Raw genomic sequence first — 20,397 nt, 5'->3', positions numbered from 1 at the left:
ACTGTATTGCACTTCATGACATCCTTAACGCCCACAGCTGGAACAAAAACCAAGTAGATCACATTCTCCAGGATACAGACCTGGAACACCTCTGTCTCCCTTTTGACCCGGAGGGCCTCGGCTGCCTTCCACTCTGCTCTGCTCTCCTGCTTCTCCTTTGTCACCCACGGTACCTGGGAAGCCTGCAGAGCCATAGCCATCTGGACCTGTTGTGGAGTAGTTCAAAATTAAGAAAGGTTTCTGCATGTAATAACATATCAGCATGCTAACATACATGTAGAGAGCATGAGGATCTACTGAATACATGAGCCTATAGTGACTCATTGAAAAAAAAAAAAAGGAATAATGGAATAAATAAGTAATGCTCATAATGGAATAAAATGGTCTTGAGGATTTGACTTTGCAAGAGTAAAGAAACTATGACTTGAAGTTGTGTTCTAATTCATCTGTGTGGCAGCACGTAAAGTGTGTGAAGTGGTTTGCCAGTGTCCACAATGAGGTAAATTCCACACTGGGCTTTATAGGGCACGGTTAGGAAAGTCCCATTGCAAAAATCTCACAGACCGAACTTGCAGGTAACACAATGCACTACCTGTGAACCGGCAGAGTAAAAGTCTCATTTACCTGGTGATCCTGGCAGCCCCTTAGTGCCTGGTAAGCCGTGCAGTCCACTGATTCCCCTCAAGCCAGGCAAGCCTGTTTTAAAGTTATAGTCATGATTATTTTAATAGTTTCTATCAGTCTGTATATATATATCTCAGCAGAAAACTGAAAAGCTTGAATAAATATGATTCTTAAACTCTTTCATATCGATTCATTGCAATAAGCTTATTATGAAATACAGCACTCTATGTTTTTTCTTCTTTGATTAGCAATTGTGTTATTATCCAATAAGCTCACTATGAGGTATTTCTTAAAATATCTCTGATCTGTCTGGTAGCATGCCATTAGTTCCAGTCCTGAGACCACAATTTTGTTAATAACCGTTTATGCTTTTCCAAAGTCTTCAAACCAAGACAGTTATGGGATAATTGTACACTCTAAATGTGATTATAATGAAGCCCTCTTCAGGAGAAATTCACCGTGGGTCATTTAAAAATAACACACCAGTTAACAAATGTCTAATAGCTGTCACTGCTGGTAAAATGTACCACATTTTTTTGTACCTATCAAAAAGTTAAGCGTGATTTTAAAACTAGATGCGTACCATCTAGTTATCAATGGTAATCAATGGCCAGAGTTCTGGAGGACAATTAAACTTTCACAAAAATAAGTGTCTGCCTGTCTTCACTGTCTATAAAGGCAGCCTTCAAAACCTTATTAGCTTCGATTTGATGCAGCTTCAGATAGATGAATCTCACTAAAAATAGGGCAATTTTTGGCTGTACTGTAGAGAAAAATCTGCTTACTTCATACATTAAGGAGTCAGGTGGCAGACAATGAGATTCTGCATCCTGTGATACAAACAGCTTAGTTATAAACTACTGCCTTAATTTTGATAGCAGAATTCTGCCTGAGCCATAAGTCAGACGTAAGTTACTAAATCCATAAAAACACCTGTGGGATCAGTTAGTGGTTTCTGAGGATGATGGAGAACAAATATACTGTTTGCTATCTAATGCCACATTATAATATTCTAATACTGTATATCACCACTCTTGCTGCATTTTAAATATCTTTTTGCTTTTCTTCTCTGCTGTCATGAAAAATGAAAATGTTTCTTGAAAACTGCTTTCCTGGAAAAAAGAGAGGAAGCTCACAGTCACTTAAAGTGATCTTAGTAGACCCCAGTCCTTTAGAACCCACGAACTGCACGGGTCTGCATTAATGTTTCTGGACTTTTTGAGGAACACGTGTTTACTAGAGCGAGCTCTGCCACTGTGAATTACAAAAAGCCTCCTTTCTTCTTCTTCTTTACCCCAGAAGAACAACAGCAAGTGCTCACACTGAAATGACTGAATAGCCAAAGTTGTATAAATACCTGCTTGTCCGGGTAAGCCAGGCCAGCCGGGAGTTCCCTTTTCACCTTGAGATCCAGGTGTCCCAGGGCTTCCTTGCTGCCCTGGGGGGCCAACCAGTCCCGGCAATCCTACATGACAATGGTGAATCATTGTTCGTGAGTGTCCTTAAAAGCCAACAGCCCAAAACACTGCCTTGTGCTACCTTCATTCTCCCAGGCAGCAAAATGAAGGCTCCCCCCACCAGTGTCATTGTGTGACACTGCACTATACATCTGAGCGGAGGAAGTAAGAGAGAAAAAGTAGGACGGGCAAGGTGAAACAGAACAGTTAACTGCAAATTTCAGGTTTCTGACAACCTCAGAAATATAGTGGGCTCTTCCTATTAAAATGATAGTTTTACATCTATTACCAGTTACAATAAGTAATTTCATTTATGTGCACCTCAGTTTCCCCGTCTGCCCAGGCTTTCTGACTGGAAAGCTGATCAGACTAGTGCCATTTCTCATTGAGGTGCCTACCAAAACAGCTCCAGTCTTGGATGGAGCTTCTAAGCCCTATAATTAAATGAGACATGTGGAGCAACTGCTCTGAAGGAGCATTTTCATGATCATCCTGCAATGAGACATGTTCCATAAGTTGCAAGTTTATGATCCAGCCAGAGCCAGACCTCATTTCAATTTCCTTGTATTCTTGTACAGTCAGCCAAGGAAACTGGCTCAAAGGTTCCCTAACTGGGTCCTGTGGGATATTTATTTCATTTATGGCAGAAAAGAGCATGGAAATGCCCACCTCCTTGCCATATTGAGGCAGCATTAGAATACCTAAATAAGCCAGCAATGCAACACTTTGACTGGACACGATTGCTATAAAAAAGGAAAAACTGGAATAAGGTAGAGTTATTCTTTTGAAATTTCCTCTTAATAAGTTCTCCTGGGAGTTCCATGTCCTTTTTGCTGCTCTTTACCAACTTACAGAACGATCAACATTTTAAAAACTTAATGACTTTCTTTCCAGAGAGTAAGAGGGTTTTTTTTTTTTTTTTTCCCTTTCTCTTCTCATCCAGTTTTATTCTTTGGCATGTTAAAAAAGAAGAATATTTTACCTTCCTGTCCCAAGGAGCCAGGGACACCCTGTGTGCCCCTGATGCCCTCAATGCCAGGGTTACCAGGCTCACCCCCTTCGCCTTTTTGTCCTGGGCCTCCTCTTAAGCCTGCAAAAACCACAAAAACACATTATTCTCTCAATAATCTCTGTATGATAAAAGCTAACCTGTATAATGTGAAGTTGGCTACTTGATGAGTCCTGATCTTGCTGCATAAAGACATTCTTCAAGTCAGAGTGCTTGGATTGCCTGGGAGAACAAATGTTCTTCTACAGTAGGTCAGCCAATCCATCATTAAATTTGTTTTTTAACAGTACTCCCCGTATTATGTGGAATAGGACACCAATGTTCAAATGTGCTGAATGTACAGATAGCTCAATAGCTATCTGTAGCTATACAGATATATACAGAGCTATACAGATAGCTCAAATTTGAGATAGCTCAAATTTTACTACATTATCTAACCAACCCAATCAAAAATAAACCTGATTCTGCTATCCCCTCTTACATAATTATGGCCTTATATTCCTCTTTTGTCACCAATGGCAAAAAAAAAAAAAAAAAGGAAATGTTTTACTACAGCTGCATGTGATTGATGGTTACTGCCATAACTGTACTTTCATTTGAAGAGGTAACCATAACACATATTCAAAGATGCACCTCTTCAGGAGCTCAACAGTCATCAAAAGCACACAGGCTAAGCTCTCCCTCCTTTCCTTTATGGACTTTAGTACATGAAAAATTTTACATCCAGAATGACTGTGAAATGAATACCTGTTAGGCCTGGCACACCGACTTCCCCTTTAAGACCTGGCATTCCTGGTAAGTTTATAGTATCTCCCGGCTCACCTGTTTCAAGTGAAAAAACAAATGAGTGGCAAGGCTTCAACTTAAATAGTATTTCCTGATGTTTTGAAGGAGTTTGGCAACTTCCAAGGCAAAATTCTGCAATAATTATCTTTATAAATAAAAAGAAGAATAAGTTAAAGGAAGAAAAACAGCCTCTAGAACAATGCCTTCCTCATGCCCCCCATGGATTTATAAATGTTACATGAAATTAACAATATCAACCTTTTCACAGCCTCTCACATTTACAATAACATACTGTAAGACTGTACAAGGACTCTTTTAAGACTGAAGACCCCACAGAACTTCCTGTTGTGCACTTGATGATTAATGAACACAAAGAATGCTCAGCTGAGAGAGCAAACTCACCTATTTCACCATGGGAGCCAGGAGTACCAAAATGGCCTGAAATTCCTGGGACACCCTTATCTCCCTGTTATATGATTGAAAACAGGTATCAGTTAGTGATGATAGGGATTTATTCAACCTTCCAAGCAGCATAGCTTAAATATTGAAAAAAAAACCACCTTTAAATTTACCTTTTTGTTTTGTTTTGTTTCCATGGTTCTTTATAAGTGGAATCATTTGGTTGAAATTGGTTAAACCAAACCAGTGCAAACCAAGTCACAAGCTGTGTTTGCGAAGTCTTAAATTTGAAATTGAGAGCATCATGTTGCACATATTTGGCCCTGCATCTCGTAGTACTTAATTAGGAAGAAGTTCTACTGAAATCTAAGGGCATACCCAACTGAGAAAGGAGCAATATTTTTTTGGCTCTATTAAATAAATGATATGTGAGAATCTACTGCCAGGCCTTTTGCATGACTTCATTTTTTCTCAATGTAAGTTATTTTGCTGCCATAGTGAATCATGGTGAATTGTGCTCAAGGAGCTCAGGTTCTTATACTTCTTACTATCAGGTGAGTGACAGTGAGCAATTTTTGGCAGTGGCACCATCAGTAGGAGAGAAAAAGAAGAGTAAATGTAGTGCTGAGAATATTTTTTATCAACAGCTATGGTAACAAAACCAGGCACCTTGATGGAGCAATCTGAGTCCTTATAGGCAAAAAGCTGGCACCTGAAATTTGGATGTCTCCTACTGAGAAGAGGAACGACTGTGCTTAATGAACATTGGAGGATCAAGGAAAATGATTTGGTCTATTTATTCCATTTTTACTGCATTTTAATCTTTGCGCTGTAGCTGCTTGGCACAATTTCAAGGGGTGAATGCCACTCTCTAGAGAAGCTGAATGCCAGCAAAAGGACACTGTGTTGCCATCCATGGGCATGTACTCACCCTGCCTCCTGTGCTGCCAGGGAAGCCTCTGATGCCGGGAGAGCCAGCTGGACCAGGATACCCTTTCAGACCTGTCAGTCCTTTTGCACCAATGTCCCCCTTCACACCAGCCACGTAACTGGGGTGCCCCGGAGACCCGGGAGTTCCTGTCTTACCGGGGAGGCCTGGCATTCCCTTGCTACCTGCAGGCAGGGAAAATAAAAATAAAGAAGACTTAAAACACTAGAGCAGGGAAGGACGATATGGAGTTGCTTGTGTGGAAGAAGTTTCATGGTAGCAGCCTTCCCTAAACACAACGTGCTGGCACAACAGGGCAGCACACATAAGTGGCATAAACACGAAGTGCTTTCTTTGGGTTTTCTCTCCACGAAACTCAGCTGTGAGCTCAGCTTTCCTTGTCAGCCTTGTGGGCTGCAGCACAGTGGTGCATTGAGCAGAGAATATTTTATATGGCAACTGAGAAAATACTTAGACACCGATCAATAGCCGTGAATGTGCTTGCTTTGCTTTGTCGTGACCACTGACCTTTCAAGCCGAAGAATCCCTTGGTGCCGGTTTCTCCAACATCTCCTTTTTCACCTTTAACTTCCATCATCATGCTAGGCTTCAGCTTTGGGGGCTCTCCTGGGGGACCCTGTTCCCCACGGTCACCTAGAGGGTAAGAAAACAACCATATTTTTATAAGCTAGTCAGCGGCACTGTGCTGGGGAAAGCAAAAACAGAAGAGTGAAATTAGCAAAAACGGATTACTGGATAACCTTGCACAAGCTATGGAAAACCCATCTGCATAAAAAGTTGTCTGCATCCATACAACAAGTCAGCAGAACAATTAAGCATAAGAAAACATGAAAACCGAGTTAAACCTTCTGGACATACTATTCTGGGGAGCTGGACACAGACTCCTCTGCGACAGATAATTTACCTCTCAGCAGATCAGTTATCTTGTGTTCATAAAAACCAAATCACACTGGAGAAAGCACAAACAAGTGGGTAGTTCCAGTGAAAGGGAAACACTCAGATAAACAGGGTAACGAGGTGTCTGTCTCCAACCTGACCATGCTCAGGATCCACAAAGCCCTCCTTGAGCTTAAAATCCAGGCCTCTCAGCCAGAGGCCCATGTGTGAAATAGGTGGAGGAATGTCTGAGCTAACCCGGCTATGTCAAAAATGTGTTGTCCTTGTCTGTGCACCCTTGCAAAATAGTTCTCCAGATGTGAAAAGCAAACACTGGTACCACCCATAAGCAAATACCTTTAAAGCCTCGTGCGCCCTGTGCGCCTTTATCGCCCCGAGCCCCGAATGAACCAAATTCTCCTTTGATTCCTTTGATTCCAGGTCTTCCTTTCAGGCCGGGCATGCCTTTGAAACCATCAATGCCAGGTGAACCTCTTAAGCCTTTAAAGAAAGAAGGGGAAGAGAAGTGTTACCTTGCTCAGCTTTCTGCAGACTAAGTAAATGTTTGCTAGTAATGCTCAACTAAAACTGTATGAAAACCTCACTGCTGCAGTATCTACTTCTGGGTGCCTCGATGCCTAGAGCAATGTGCTGCTTTGTATTAGGCACCCAAGCTCTCTGAGAGGTAGGTACCTAAACAAGATCAGGGCTTCACTCAGTTGTGGAGATGGCCAGAACTTAGCATCATCTTCTGAAAAATCAATTCAACACCTGTCCTACAGCTAGAGAAAGGTACTAAATTCCATACAGGATTTTCAGTCAACCCCTTTTTCTGCTTGCGCAGACACAATTATAGGGCATGCCAGTCACAGACCTTTCCCAACAAAGATGACTGCACTCCTCTTCTAAACAAGAGGATGATGTTTTACATGGGTCATGCTAACAAGCAGATGATCGTTCCTCTCAAACGAGAGCTGATCAGCACTTCAGAGTAATCTTAGGGAAAAAAAGTCTTAGTTGAGTCTGATCTTTCCAACTGATGATATTGCAACATGCATTTTTAGGTATGCACCCCCTCTTCAGTTTTAGTTGGCTTCGCATGGAGTTGAACTCTGTTGAAACTCCCTCTGTGATGCAGATGACTTGCATTAGATATAACACTTTTGTGGCTGGCAAGTGTGAATCTCACCTTCTTTATACAAAAAGATTAGTATCCTGTTAAAATTCAACATTGAGGTCTTGTGTCTGGCATTGCTCAGCATGCAGCGGCTAACTTTCAAAAACTTTAAAGGTTTCGAGAAACATCTCAGATTTCACTGAGAGCTGGTAGGACTGGGACAAAGGAAAAAATTTGGAGAGAGCAAATAGTAGATACTGCATGTTCTTCAAAAGAAGAGATACAGCAGCCATTGCCCTTCAAAACAGGGCTGCACGTCACTAGCTAGATTTTCACCGAGCACAACACAAAGGAAAACTGACAGTGATTCTGGAATACGTAAGGCCTGTGACCATAACTGTTCTGTTTTAAAAAGGTAGCTCAGCAGAGAACGTGGCCTGTTCATTTCAGCACAGAGCAGCTTTAAAGAACATCATTTCTCTCAGTGCAGCTGTTCAGAGCTTACCTTTATCTCCTGGAAAGCCATCCATTCCACTGATGCCAGGGGGACCAATCACGCCAGGTATACCTTGCAATCCTGGGTACCCCGTTTCACCTTTGTCACCAGACAGACCTTTCAGGCCCACGGGACCAGGAAAACCTTGCTCACCATCTTCTCCTCTTGCACCTGGTGGACCTGCCGTGTGAACGTGTGAAAAGGGAGATTAAAAGCGTTTGGACATACACGATGATTTCACAGAAGGTAACTCAAGAGGGAGAAAACTGCTATCATACCAGCTTCAAGTTGAAGGGGAAAAGTTTGGATTTTTTTAATCAAAGAAGTTCAGAAATGATTATGAATGTAAACCAGTCTTGCTACCAGTCTGGTTCAATCCTCACTCCCAACATGACCTCCCCCTCCTCTTTAATTTAAGAATAAAGCCCCTTTTCTACCAGACGACTCCCATTTGGTTGTTCTGTTCTCCCAGTCTGCCACTGGAAAGCTCTGGCCTGGCCTGGAAGGTGGCTACAGAAGGAAAAGCAGCAGCTCTGCCAGTGAGGACCATCACCACCCCCACATCCCATTTGTGACACCGGCATGATTTGCTGCCACAGTACCTGCGCTACCATCATTTCCTTACTGGGAATTAAAGCCTGGCACGTGCCACAGTCCCAAGATTAACTTTCCCCTTGGGAAACCATACAATTGCCCTGCCACAGAGAAGTGGGAGGAGAAAGTGACACAGGACAGCAATACTTCCTCACCGAGGGGTCCTTGAGACCCAGGTCCGCCGTCTGGCCCGGGGTTCCCTGGTGGGCCTGGGAATCCATGTGTTCCTGGTGATCCTGGCAAACCCATCAGACCAGGGAGACCTTGCAGCCCTGGATCACCTTTGGCTCCTGGCAAGCCTGGGCTACCATCCGCTCCTAAAATACCATAATCATGCATTAGAGAGCATCAGTATCTAGAAAGCTGATTATTATATGTAACTTCTCAAAGCAGGCATATGTGCACTGTTCTTTCAGGATATGCTTTTCCTCTGAAAATTAGTGAGAACAGGAAAAGTGAATTAAAAGACTGCTAATTAGTTTTTCAATCATTGATAATACCAGTACTGATCTCAATATTTGCATTAGAAAGGTTGATAGGCTCTTTCCAGTTGATGGAAGTAATTTGCTACCAGGTGGATCTAAACAGAGTAGGTGTCTTCCATTTCTAACTCCAATAATTCTGTAATTTCTGATCTTTTCCTTTTATCACATATATCTTTGTAAGAACTCAACTGAGCAGCTGACCAAAAGACAGAATCAATGTCTATATCTTTTCTAAAATGCGATAGGCAGAAATGGAAAAATTGAAGGCTGACAGTGGGTTCTTGCTTTGTGTTATTGTTCAGAACTTTTCATGTAAGGTATCTTTATAAGATTCATACAAATTCCTGAGCAAAATGGCCCTGATTCTACACTTAATGTATTGGGTGAAAATTTACATCTCTACAAAATAAAAGCAGAGGTTTTAAAATGAAAGTAAAGCCCTTCAAGATTTAAAAAGTAATGCACATTTTCCATTCAGATTAGAGAAGCAGTAGTGTACAAGACCTTAAAAGTACATGACACTTAAAATCCAGGCCAAGTGGATCTGTTTGTCTTTATTCTGATTTTACATCAGGGTAGGCCCATAGGCTTGAATGTAGTTAGATGTGCTTTATAACAGAGAGAACCTAAATGCTCACATACAGAGAGTTTTCTCAACAACAACAGACTACAGACTTTAGTTCCCCGTTCTGAAGGGCGAATAATTTAAGTGGCACAGATGATATAAAGGATTCACTAACTACTTCATATAAAAGTAAAAAAAAAAATAAAAAAATCACAAGCCTTTTCTTTTGGCTGTTTGATCAGAACTGTGAAATATATAAAAAATTGACAGACTAATAATGATTTTTCTTTTTACTGTAATTATTTTTTATTACTGAAAATTTAATTTTACGGAAATGCTAAGAAAGAAGGTGCAGAGTCACATACTTTTTTTTCCTTTTTCAGTCTGTGTTTTCCCTTGAATTTCTTCTTGTTTTCAGAAGAATAGTCTAGAGGCATTGTCTGCCTTTTCTCAAACTTTCCAAGTATTACCACAGTGCAGCAGAGCTGCCTTTATTCTATCACTTCACTCCATGACTCTGCTGAAGATGAAATCAGCTCCCCTCACTTCAAATAACTTAGATAAAATGACATGCTCGTCTTTTCCTTTTTAATTTGTATTGAAAATCATGAGAAGAGTCTCCAAAATAAGTTCCTGTGATATACTTCTTTGCTTTGAGCTAGTCACACAATTACTTCTCCTTCCTTGCTTCCACAACAGGGCAAGAGAGTAATCTGCAGTCTTAAATTTAACTATATGTCCAACTGCTGCAGAAACTGTGCAGCAAGAGATGCTTAACTCCCACAGGTCCTTTTGAAAGTCCCCCACTGAACTCAGAGAGAGACGAAGCCAGATTTTGTAGAGAAGCTATGATTTTCTCTGTCTTCTGTAGGGACAAGACATGTTTTTTATGTTCTTTAAAATAACAAAATAAAACAAACACCTCATAATTAAGAATAAATACATAATGCTATCATTTTCTTGCTCCAGAGTGTGCAAAGATTGATCAGGTAAAAGAGATGATTAACGTATTATTAAACATTATGTCCTCTCAGCTAAAATTTACAATTTCTGATGTGAAGCAATCTACTATTTGGCAAAGCCACACATTATCCGAACATTTTCTGGTGTGGGAAGTAAGCTCAGTATTATGCATTATGTGAGTGAAAAGTCAGGATAATTGACTACAGTTGGAAAATCTAAAGAGTGTGTCCAAACACAACAAAGGTGAGCAAAATCATGTTCTTTGGTATCCTACTGCAGCTGATTTCATGTAGTGCAGTGTGAAGAAGTGTTGGTCATAAGCAGTGGATCTCCAGAAGGCATTTGGAGGAGTCAGGTGTTTTGGTAATAGGCAAGGTACATGGGGAAGGGGTGAGAGACCCTTTGATGCTGGGGTTATGGTACCTCCAGTGCATTTTGCCATGGTCTCTTATTACTCTCACTTATCTGTAGTTTGGCTACACTTATACCACAAACATTTCTATATTTGAAGTAGCCGTTACCTCTAACTCCTGGTACTCCTTGATCTCCAGGTGTGCCTTTCAAGCCAGGGAAGCCGGGCAGCCCAGCATCCCCTCGAGAACCTGCTGTTGCTCTCAAAACTTCACCAGGAACGCCCTTCTGTCCTGCCAGTCCTGGAGCACCAGACTTTCCTGTAAGGCCTGGGTGTCCCTGTAGTCCAGGTAGTCCATTTGGGCCCCTGTCTCCCCGAGGCCCAATAAAACCTATAAATAAAACAGGGATTAGGCATCACAGCATCCACTATAGATGTTGCAGCGCAAATCCTAGATACACCAGATGGGTCATTGCCTCTGCTTTTCCTCACACATCTCAAAGGACCAACGCCAATTTCTTCAAACTCTTGATAAAACATTGCCACCATGCCTATCTTCCACCCTGTTGGTGAATGACTGGGAGGGAGCAAGTCCCCATTCCCACAGATGATGGGAGGAAGACTGGGAAACTGGACCTCATTGTTTCAAGTGCTAGTAATCTGCCTTCAATATAAACAGTATAATTTATATTAATGCTGGAAAGAGTTAAATAGAAACACTAATACTACTATTTTCTTCATTTCTGCAATCATCATTCTATTTCATCTGGAATCTGAAATGTCTTATTACTGAATTCCCTTATTTCTACATCAACTTCATGAACTGTTGTATCTGTAATTTTGCACTATAAAGCAGGTTGAAAAAGGTTGAAGTCTATATTACTTTTCATTATTAGAGAACCTTCAGAAAATCATCTTGGCTTCAAAAAAGACATTTTTTATAATAGCTTATTGTTTGATCATGGAATGGAAGATAAATGAAGATGGATCTGGAATAAGGTGACAGTGCTCCTGTGACTGTAGCAGAGGTCATAAGTACATAACGCATGATTAATTATTTCAAGATACCTGGAGGACCTGGCAATCCTTCCCGACCTGGATCACCTCGTGTACCATTGAGCCCTGGGTATCCCACTGGGCCTGGATCACCTGGGAATCCTCTTGCACCTTTAGCACCTAAATTATACAAAAGAAATTAAAAGAAGTGATGATCTAAACAAACAAAATAGAAATTTGCATGTAATGTAAGCAAAGGTAGTGGTAAATATCATAATTATGTGTCTCCATGTACAAAGATAAACTTTAAAAAAATATTATGGGATTACACTGTACTCAAGATCCCAAGGATAGATCAAAACTAAGTGCTCTTACAAACATGGATTGAAAGGACTGCCCCTGACTTTAATTATAATGGAGACTAGTAGGGTGAAAATCATCAGTTTCATAGGCTTTTGGAGACCTTTTAAAATAATATTTTGTAATTAAGCCTTTTAGCTTAAGGTTAAAAGACAATGTCAAAGGAAGAATGCTCAACAGTAATGGGCACAGGTGAGATAATGTTGGAGGAACAATTTTTTCCCTTCCCTGCTAAACTGATCACAGGACAAAAGCTGACTGGTTTAGATAACCAGAAAAAGAAATGTAAGGCTAAAGGTTAGATCTACTTATCCTAGAAACTGAATACAAATTAACTAGCCTACTTACTATTTTTGTAGTAGTGCAGGTTTATAGCTTATGTAGTAAAAGAAGGGCTGTGCCCTGAAAAAGTGTTCCTCTGGCACTGAACTCATGTTCATATTGATTTATCTCCTGAGAGGTAAAATGAGACCTCGCTTCCTCGTGGTGTAATATTTGACATCTGGGTAAGTGCAAATATTACTGTTTCTTAACATCACAAAATCTGGAAGCATTTCCTAGGATTCTTTTCTCTCTGTTATGTTTATAAAACTGTATTATTTGTGTATTTTTTCATGCAATAATTTTATTGCATAAGTCTCGTCAATTAATTGCATTCTAAGACCCAGACTTCTGGTAAAGTTCCTTTGAAATAATTCCCATGGAATGCCTTCTTTCTCTCCCCTCCCTAGCTCCTTGAACTCTTTAAGTTCCCAGCTCAGGACTGAAGGTCAGGAACATGCTTTAACATTTTAAGTGTTGTTGCTTAGCATCATCACGAATTACAAATCATTTATTTATTACACTGAAAGTAATAAATACTCTGACAAAACAAGGAAAATATCACTTGAATTTTGATATTTCTTTCCGCTTTAGTTTTCTGAATTTCTGATTTAACCATTGATTTTTGCAGTTTTAGCTGGTCTCTGTGTGTGTGTGTGCAAAGCAGAGAAGGAAACCTTTCAAAGGCCAGAACTAAAAAGCACATAAACAGCCTATGCAGTGTGAAAAGCATTTTCCCAGTGCAGTACAGGACTATTGTTCTCTCTTATATGAACAATAACTTCTCAGAAAGCAATTTAAAAGAAAAATCCTAGGCTTTCAGGTCTCAATGAAAAATTCTAACACGTCTCTTACCCAAATGGCATCTTCATCTTGTTTCCCATCTGTAATAACTGACTTTCATTTATTCTGCTCATTATTGTTCTAATTAAAAAGCCATGTTAGAGAAAGAAGGCAGCAGATGGAGAATGCATCCGCTGCTTACCACGTATTTCAGTAATTCGATACGTGATGCTAGCTGGTGTTAACATGTTGTGCCAAACAGCAGTTAAGAAGAGCTTTTATTTTAGAACAATGTTTACTTTGCAAGCATTTTATTTGTACGTTTGCAACAGAAAACTTAAGCATCTTATTCAACAGCAGTTATGTAGGTCCTGAGACTACTGAATACCAGGACGTAACTTAGGATGGACTGTGCATGTTGCCAGGAATTTCAAAGGAACACAATAACATGAGGGTGTGAGACTATAGAGATGACTTTTTGCTTGATATACTGTCATCAGCAACTAGGACACTGAGATACTTGATTGTTTATAGCTGAGCTCCATCCTGGCTGAAAAGAAGGCAGGAAGTCTTGAGGACAAAACCACAACACCCTAAGCAGAGAATGAAAATACTATAAAGGTGTTGGTACTTTTGTCAATATGGAGAATGTGGGCAGGAATTACGCCCCAGGAAATCAGACCAACACAGCTACAGCAACAAGAAACTGAAAAGATGTAAAATGTGTCCTGTACCTCCGAGTTTTCCAGTTCCAGACCTACCTCCAGTTGAAAGGAAGAGAATGCAGCAGAGTTCTGCATTCTGATCAGCAAGGGCCTTTTTCCAGTTTTTGGAGGGCAGGAAGGCAAAATAAGTCTTAATGTTCATAAAACATATACATTAATGAAGATAAAGATAGATTTGTTAAAGAGTTAACCAAAGCTACAAAACATAAACCACACAAATCTGCGATTGCAGCATCACCTGCATGCAGCCCTTTTAGAGCTAGCAGTCTGACTGCATTCACTGAAAGAAAAAAACTGCCAAGTTCATATGAAGGAAAGAAGAAACAAATAATCCTACTTAGAAAAAAGTTATGAAGATGACAAGGAAAAGAGTCTTCAGAAGCATTGATCCTAATGTCAAACTAAAGCCATTAGGACTAAGGAAACACAGATCAGAGATAGTCGTCATCTTTCAATAGAGATAAACCACTCCCTTTTAAGATCCATGAATTTGTTATAAATCAATCCATGCATGCCATAATAAAACTTGTGCTGGGAAAAAAAGAGGTTGACCTTAAATGTTATAGTCCAGATCTCTGATGTTGCCTGAAGCACAGAGGGAACGGTTCAGAAATGGGTACATCAAGAATTTTACATTTCCCAAACTCTGAATAACCCAGTGATTTTTTTTTTTTTTGGTCAGCTGGTGACAGAAGTATTTACTAAAAAACAGGTTTATTGCTTAGGCTGTAAGTATATAAACTTACAGGAACTTGTAGTTTGTGGTGCTGGTCAGAAATTCCCTCTTCAAGGTCAATGCTTATGATTGCTCCTCACAACTTGTCTGTGGTTCTCTCAGTTCCCATCTCACATAGTCCTTCAGACCCTGTCCCCAAGCCCTCTATGTTTTGGAAAGTGGTGGGGAACCTTAAGTGCTGCGAAGGCCCAGGATCACCAGATGGTCCTTCTGGGCTTGGTTGTGGACCAGCTCTGCAAGGAAGGCACGCGGTGCACCAGATAGGGCAACCGCATTGCATCAGACAATCTGGCCCATCACACCAAGCCAAATTAAAGAGATTAGGCTCGCCCTTGCAGAAGGGACTCTGTATATCTCATGAGGAACAGTAAGAAGCTGTCACAGTCCTTCATTGCAACTCTTTATTGCCTTCCTCTCAGAGGACAGGATTTTCCTTGTGAGGTGCCCAGTCAGCTTGGAGAGACCTCAACACACTCTCTACCAATAAACTTGTATATTTTCTCTCTTGACTTACTTGCATGTGCAGAACAGCAAAGGGAATGTGCTTTTTTGCCTTCTGTTTCATGTCTGACACCCGTTAACAAAGGCAGAATTGGTTTAGGAATGGTGCAGCCACCAGGGCTGTGTGCTGCTTAGAACCCTCTGCCTTCTTCAGGTCAGTACTTCCCTCCACTGCTACTTCTAAACTTTAACTTCCTAAACTTCTGACTTTACAGGTTTGGCAAGATCTCCCTCAAAACACTGTGTATATGGGAAAAAAAGGTGAAGGCAAACCATTACCTGTGGCTCCTGGCAGTCCTGGCTTGCCCTGGGACCCCTTTGGTGGCCTCACGCAGCCCCCACCTGCAAAGAAAGATGGTTTGTCACACCATGTGTGCTCACACGCTGCCTCTCACCAGCTCTGTGCCTGCAGGTCAGACAACATTGTCAAAGCAGGTGAATGAAATTAATGGGCAAAAGCCTAATTTTGTAAGTTTTATTCTTCATTAAAAAGAAAAGAAAAAACACAACACAAAAACATTGGTTATGGGTGGCATTTTCTGGGTGGCACTCAAGTTGAGCTCCATCTCAATAATTTAATCAAGAGCTGCTCTTCTGCCTGTTTTACAGAGGCTATGGTAGCTGCTCTAGTTAGGCTGGCATGGGAAAGCTATTCCAGGACAGCTGATTTATCAGAATAAGAGAGACACTTCGTTTCCCTGTTGGCAGTTTGTACCCCTGAATAAACCAAGTCAATTTTTGGTACAACTGAAGGTTCTTTAAATGTCAAGTTGCACTGAAACTCATTACTCAAAGTTCTTCTTCAAAAAAGTTTCTTAATTTCTCTTTGGTATTTCATTTCTGGGATTGTTGCTATATATTGAATGGTAATCATTATTTTGTCACAATAAACACTCAGGAAAAATGAAACAAAGAACTTCTGGATGACAGAGGTAAAACTGCAAGAATTTTATAATACTTTCAATTTGATTCAATTACTTTCGAGCTACATACTGTATATGCATGATTATTTGTGACCTGAAGTTCAAAAAATTTACAATTAAGAGTATCCAAACCAGTCATCAGAAAGAACTTATCAAGCTATAAGAGTTGCATAAGACTAAATATGGAAATATATTCAAGCCATTTGTATGTTCAGTACCTGACCATATTGGTTCAGTTCCATCTCCTCTAGAAAAGTCTTCGATGACCTGCCCACAGTCTATGAGCAAAGAATGGGAAAGGATAGTTATCATTTAAAAGCGGAAAATCCTAAAACATTCTCATTTCTAAACAAAATGTATATTATAACATCATATAAAGTGTTCTCTTTTGTATTATGCATTGGAGAAACTACTTAAAACAAAACCTATTTGCTGTAAAACACTGGAACTCTCTGTCCACATATTAATTAGAGCTGGACTTGCAACCTAAATTTTCAGATTTTCAAATTAGGAGCCTATGTGTCCCATGCAATATGTGGGGTTGGCAGGTTCCTGCCGAGGCTTTCATATTCTGAACATCCTTTCATATGCTGAACATCCTGAAGTCAAACAAAAATACTCCAAACCTGAGCTTTTGTGAATGTGAGAGGCTCAGAAAGCTGTGAAGATACTACAAAGAGCTCTGAGGGACAAACGTGATTTTCTCTGCTCAATTAAAAGATGATGTTGTATGGGGTAGACCAGACAAAACCCCCTGTGAGTCATCTAAAGGCGGTACATTGCTCCATTGCCTCCAGCTGTTCAAAACACAAAAGACTTTACTTGCTGACACCAACATGTTCACTTATGCTGTTTCAATACTTTAAATGAAACCAATAAAACTACTGGGACTTCTGAAGTATTTCTTTCTATTTTTTCTTTTTTTTTTAAAGATTTATGGACAACTAATACAAGCAATCACTTTTTACCCATATAATCCTCCACCAAATGCTAACTTTTCAACACTGGTGCCATACACAATTTAGAAATGATCTTCCATAGATTTGATACAAGACAGAGTCATCTTTCTTACCTAGTTGGCCAGGCTCTCCTGGTGGACCGGGCAGACCTGGAGGCCCAGGGCTTCCATCTGTTCCATGGTCACCTGGAGGACCACGGTACCCTTTTGGACCAACAAATCCTTCACCTGGCAGACCCGTTTCCCCTGGAAAGCCCTTTGGGCCTAATTCACCTGGATAACCAGGATCGCCGGGGAAGCCCCTGATAGTATCACCCTGTGGGAAGTGAATAGAGATGATCACTCCTAACTTTGCTGAGAAACAAAATTCAAACATAAGGTACTCACATGAATAACATCTTACAGACAGCTATTCCTCCTGTATTGCATCCAAGCTCTTTATATCAACATTGCAAATAAAATATATTTGAAATTATCATACATTAATTTAGACCCCACAACACCAAGGGCATAAGAGAAACTCTCTTAGAAGGAGCATTCCCCTAAAAAGGATGGCCAATGAAGAGCATTTGGGCAATATGTGTCACTGCTGTGGACAGCCTTATTGCCCTTTCTGAAATGCCTTGAGTAGATTTGGGGAAACTACATGCATCGCTAATGATGAATTAGGGTTAGTTCTGGTGTTGCATTTAGTTCGTACATCTTGAGAGGTGCTGACGTAAAACTGTGCTCAAATGGGCTGGTTCTTCTTGTTCTGCTACTCTAGTGATGTTACTGCAATGCTGAATTGACATCTTTAAAACATCACTGGAAAATGTTTCCATCCACAGAAGTAATTAAAGTACCATTTTTACTGGCAGTATAACCCACCGTGGTCCATACTGGATGAAATGGCTCTAGCTCATCCTCAGATATGAGGCAAGAGCATCCCAGTGGTCCAAAACATTTGTGAGATGAGTCACTCTTCTTTTGCCTACAGACGGATCTTGGAAGACCAACAGAGACTACGTGTCTAACTTCTTGATGGCTACAGTTACTTAGACGAGGTGCTATCAAAAGCATATATGACAACATGACCTACGTTTTGAGGATGTAAAATTGTACTGATTTTTGCTTTTAACTCCCTCAAATCAAATTATCACACAGAATGGCTTACACAATGTTGGATAACAATAAACTGCTAATTATCACAAACTAACCTCTAATATCAAATTGGCCTAAATGAGTTATATACTACCAGTTCTTTGCTTAAATAAAATGAAATAAAAGTGAAAGGTGGCTCCAAAAAACCTTGAGGGTTTTTTTTTTTTTTTGTATATCAATAACCAGCACAGCCAGTTTAGTTTTGCATCTTTGTGTGTGAAGGACAACCTGGTGATCATAACTCCTCAGAATTAAATGCATTAGTAATTATGTGTACTTACTGGAAGGCCAGGCTGTCCTGGTAAACCATCTAATCCATCTCTGCCTGGAAAACCATCTCCCCCTCTGATACCAGGAAGCCCAGGATCTCCTCGGATTCCTTTGGTGCCTAAAGTAGACCTTTCATTGTAAGACTTCTCTCTCATGAAAGGTATAAATAATGCAAAATACAGGTGACAAGAACTTTTACTCTACCTTTAGTAGTTATGTAAAAAGAATCTCCCTTTTCTCCTTTTGGTCCTGGAAATCCTTCTTGACCCGACAATCCCTGATGTTACACACAATGAAAAAAACACACAAAAGAAACAGAAATTCTTAAAGAATAAGTATACAGACTTGTATTTCCACCGTTCTGCTTAAAAACTTTTTTAAAAAACAAAACAAAACAAAAAACCACCAACCCTCCTTAAATTTTACTGCTTTTCTGTTACTCTCTGTGTATGGTTTCCTCTCCCGTAATCCCATTCTTGTGTCTGAATCTTTATTAACATGCACAAACTAGGACCGAAGTCTGTGTGCCATGGTAGGGTGTTTCTGCATGAGGATGTCATTGGGAGACCTGTGGCTTTTCGTAAGTTCGAGTCCTGTAGATGACTGCAACTGGAGAACTGCATCAGTTCTCCATCAGTCATTTTTCCCTATCTTCCTTTTACTGAATTCCAAGGCAGACATTGAATGAAGGGAATTCCCGGTGCATTTATTTTTTGTTTAAAATACTCCTTTGCCATAAATTACTTAATACGGTATCTTTTGCATCACTCTTTTACTGATATTCTCCAATCTTCTCTGAAAAAGAAAAGCATGGTGGAAAAAGCATTGGTAAAAAGCACGTATGGAAACTGTATCTCAGCTGCAAGTCATCTCAAGAATACAGGTTCACACTTCGTAAGTCTAAAGGGGGAGACCAAATTTGAGCAAAAGGATCCTGCTTTACCTGTATGTATTTTCCAGCTACAGTGGACAATGAAGCCCCATCTATACACCCATGCAGAGATGCTTCTTTTGAACCTTGCTTTATATAGGCCAAAAGAAAACCCAGGAACTTAATATGATGCTGAATTATGTCATTGACTACATAACTGCAGAAATTTTCAGCAATAACACTGCATTAATACTATGATATTCACTTTGCTATTTTTTGCTTTCAACGTTTAGATGTGCATAATGCAATTTAGCACATAACGTGTTTTTGAAATGGTTTACAGCTGTTTCTAATTTCTCTTTCTCTACAGAAAAGAATGCCCATTGGTTGGGATAAAAATTTATTTTCGTTAAGTTGACAAAGACCTGATCTAAATGAAATGTATTTATTATCTGTACATGAAACTTACTGAACAAACTCAAAGAATTATGCAGTCACTTCTGTCTAAGAATATGGACCAAAAATAACTAAGGTAACTTGTTTTATGTTGAATTTGTTGCAGACCAAAAGCTGAGGTAAGGTGCTTTGCTGCTGGGTGATATTTTGCTATAATATGACATGTCTGTGTATGTCTTAATTCGATAGAATTCTATGTCTTAAATTCTGGAATTCTGGGATTTCTGGAACAGAAATCATTCATTTCAAAGGCAAAAAATCTTGCAAATTTGAAAAATTTAACCAAAGTTTCAACACTGAAAGTTTCAAAAATACTTTTGCCATTTTTTTCACAATTCAAAGAAAATATAAATTTTCATAAAAGTATTTTGAATTTTCAGAAAAAAGTTTATAACTTTTTTTTTTACAGCAACAATCAAGCCAAAGTTTATTTTATTTTAATTCTAAAAAAAACCAACAACAAAACAACAAAATCTAGATAGTTGCAAGTGAGTTTGTTTTATGTTCAGAAAGCCAAAAGCACTAACTGAAAGTACTACGTTGTTATTATTAGCAAAGCACTCTTTTCAGGGCTGTTGACAGTGTTTTTTAGGAAGACCGTATGTATTTATAAACAGGAACCTTACATTTAATCCGTTTGACATATGCATCTTATTAGAAACAATTTGAAGGAACTACTGAA

General features: G+C 39.8%; 1 protein-coding gene across 1 annotated transcript in view; it reads right to left on the bottom strand.

The window, feature by feature from the left end:
* COL4A2 (collagen type IV alpha 2 chain) overlaps nt 1-20,397 on the bottom strand; it is a 140,820-nt gene that overhangs the window by 11,230 nt on the left and 109,193 nt on the right. Inside the window, exons 22-39 of the mRNA XM_083836221.1 lie at nt 18,593-18,665; nt 18,400-18,506; nt 17,090-17,291; nt 16,236-16,295; nt 15,374-15,436; nt 11,741-11,848; nt 10,842-11,063; nt 8,463-8,624; nt 7,723-7,893; nt 6,458-6,601; nt 5,732-5,857; nt 5,207-5,388; nt 4,279-4,342; nt 3,838-3,912; nt 3,064-3,171; nt 1,982-2,089; nt 625-696; nt 81-206 (exon numbers count right to left, since the gene is read on the bottom strand). Coding sequence (XP_083692347.1) covers nt 81-206; nt 625-696; nt 1,982-2,089; nt 3,064-3,171; nt 3,838-3,912; nt 4,279-4,342; nt 5,207-5,388; nt 5,732-5,857; nt 6,458-6,601; nt 7,723-7,893; nt 8,463-8,624; nt 10,842-11,063; nt 11,741-11,848; nt 15,374-15,436; nt 16,236-16,295; nt 17,090-17,291; nt 18,400-18,506; nt 18,593-18,665 — 2,173 coding nt within the window. The remainder of the gene's footprint in view (nt 1-80; nt 207-624; nt 697-1,981; nt 2,090-3,063; nt 3,172-3,837; nt 3,913-4,278; nt 4,343-5,206; nt 5,389-5,731; nt 5,858-6,457; nt 6,602-7,722; nt 7,894-8,462; nt 8,625-10,841; nt 11,064-11,740; nt 11,849-15,373; nt 15,437-16,235; nt 16,296-17,089; nt 17,292-18,399; nt 18,507-18,592; nt 18,666-20,397) is intronic.

The sequence above is a fragment of the Anser anser genome, assembly GCF_964211835.1.
Source record: "Anser anser genome assembly, chromosome: 1".
NCBI lineage: Eukaryota > Metazoa > Chordata > Aves > Anseriformes > Anatidae > Anser > Anser anser.
This window is presented reverse-complemented; position numbering and strand designations above follow the sequence as displayed.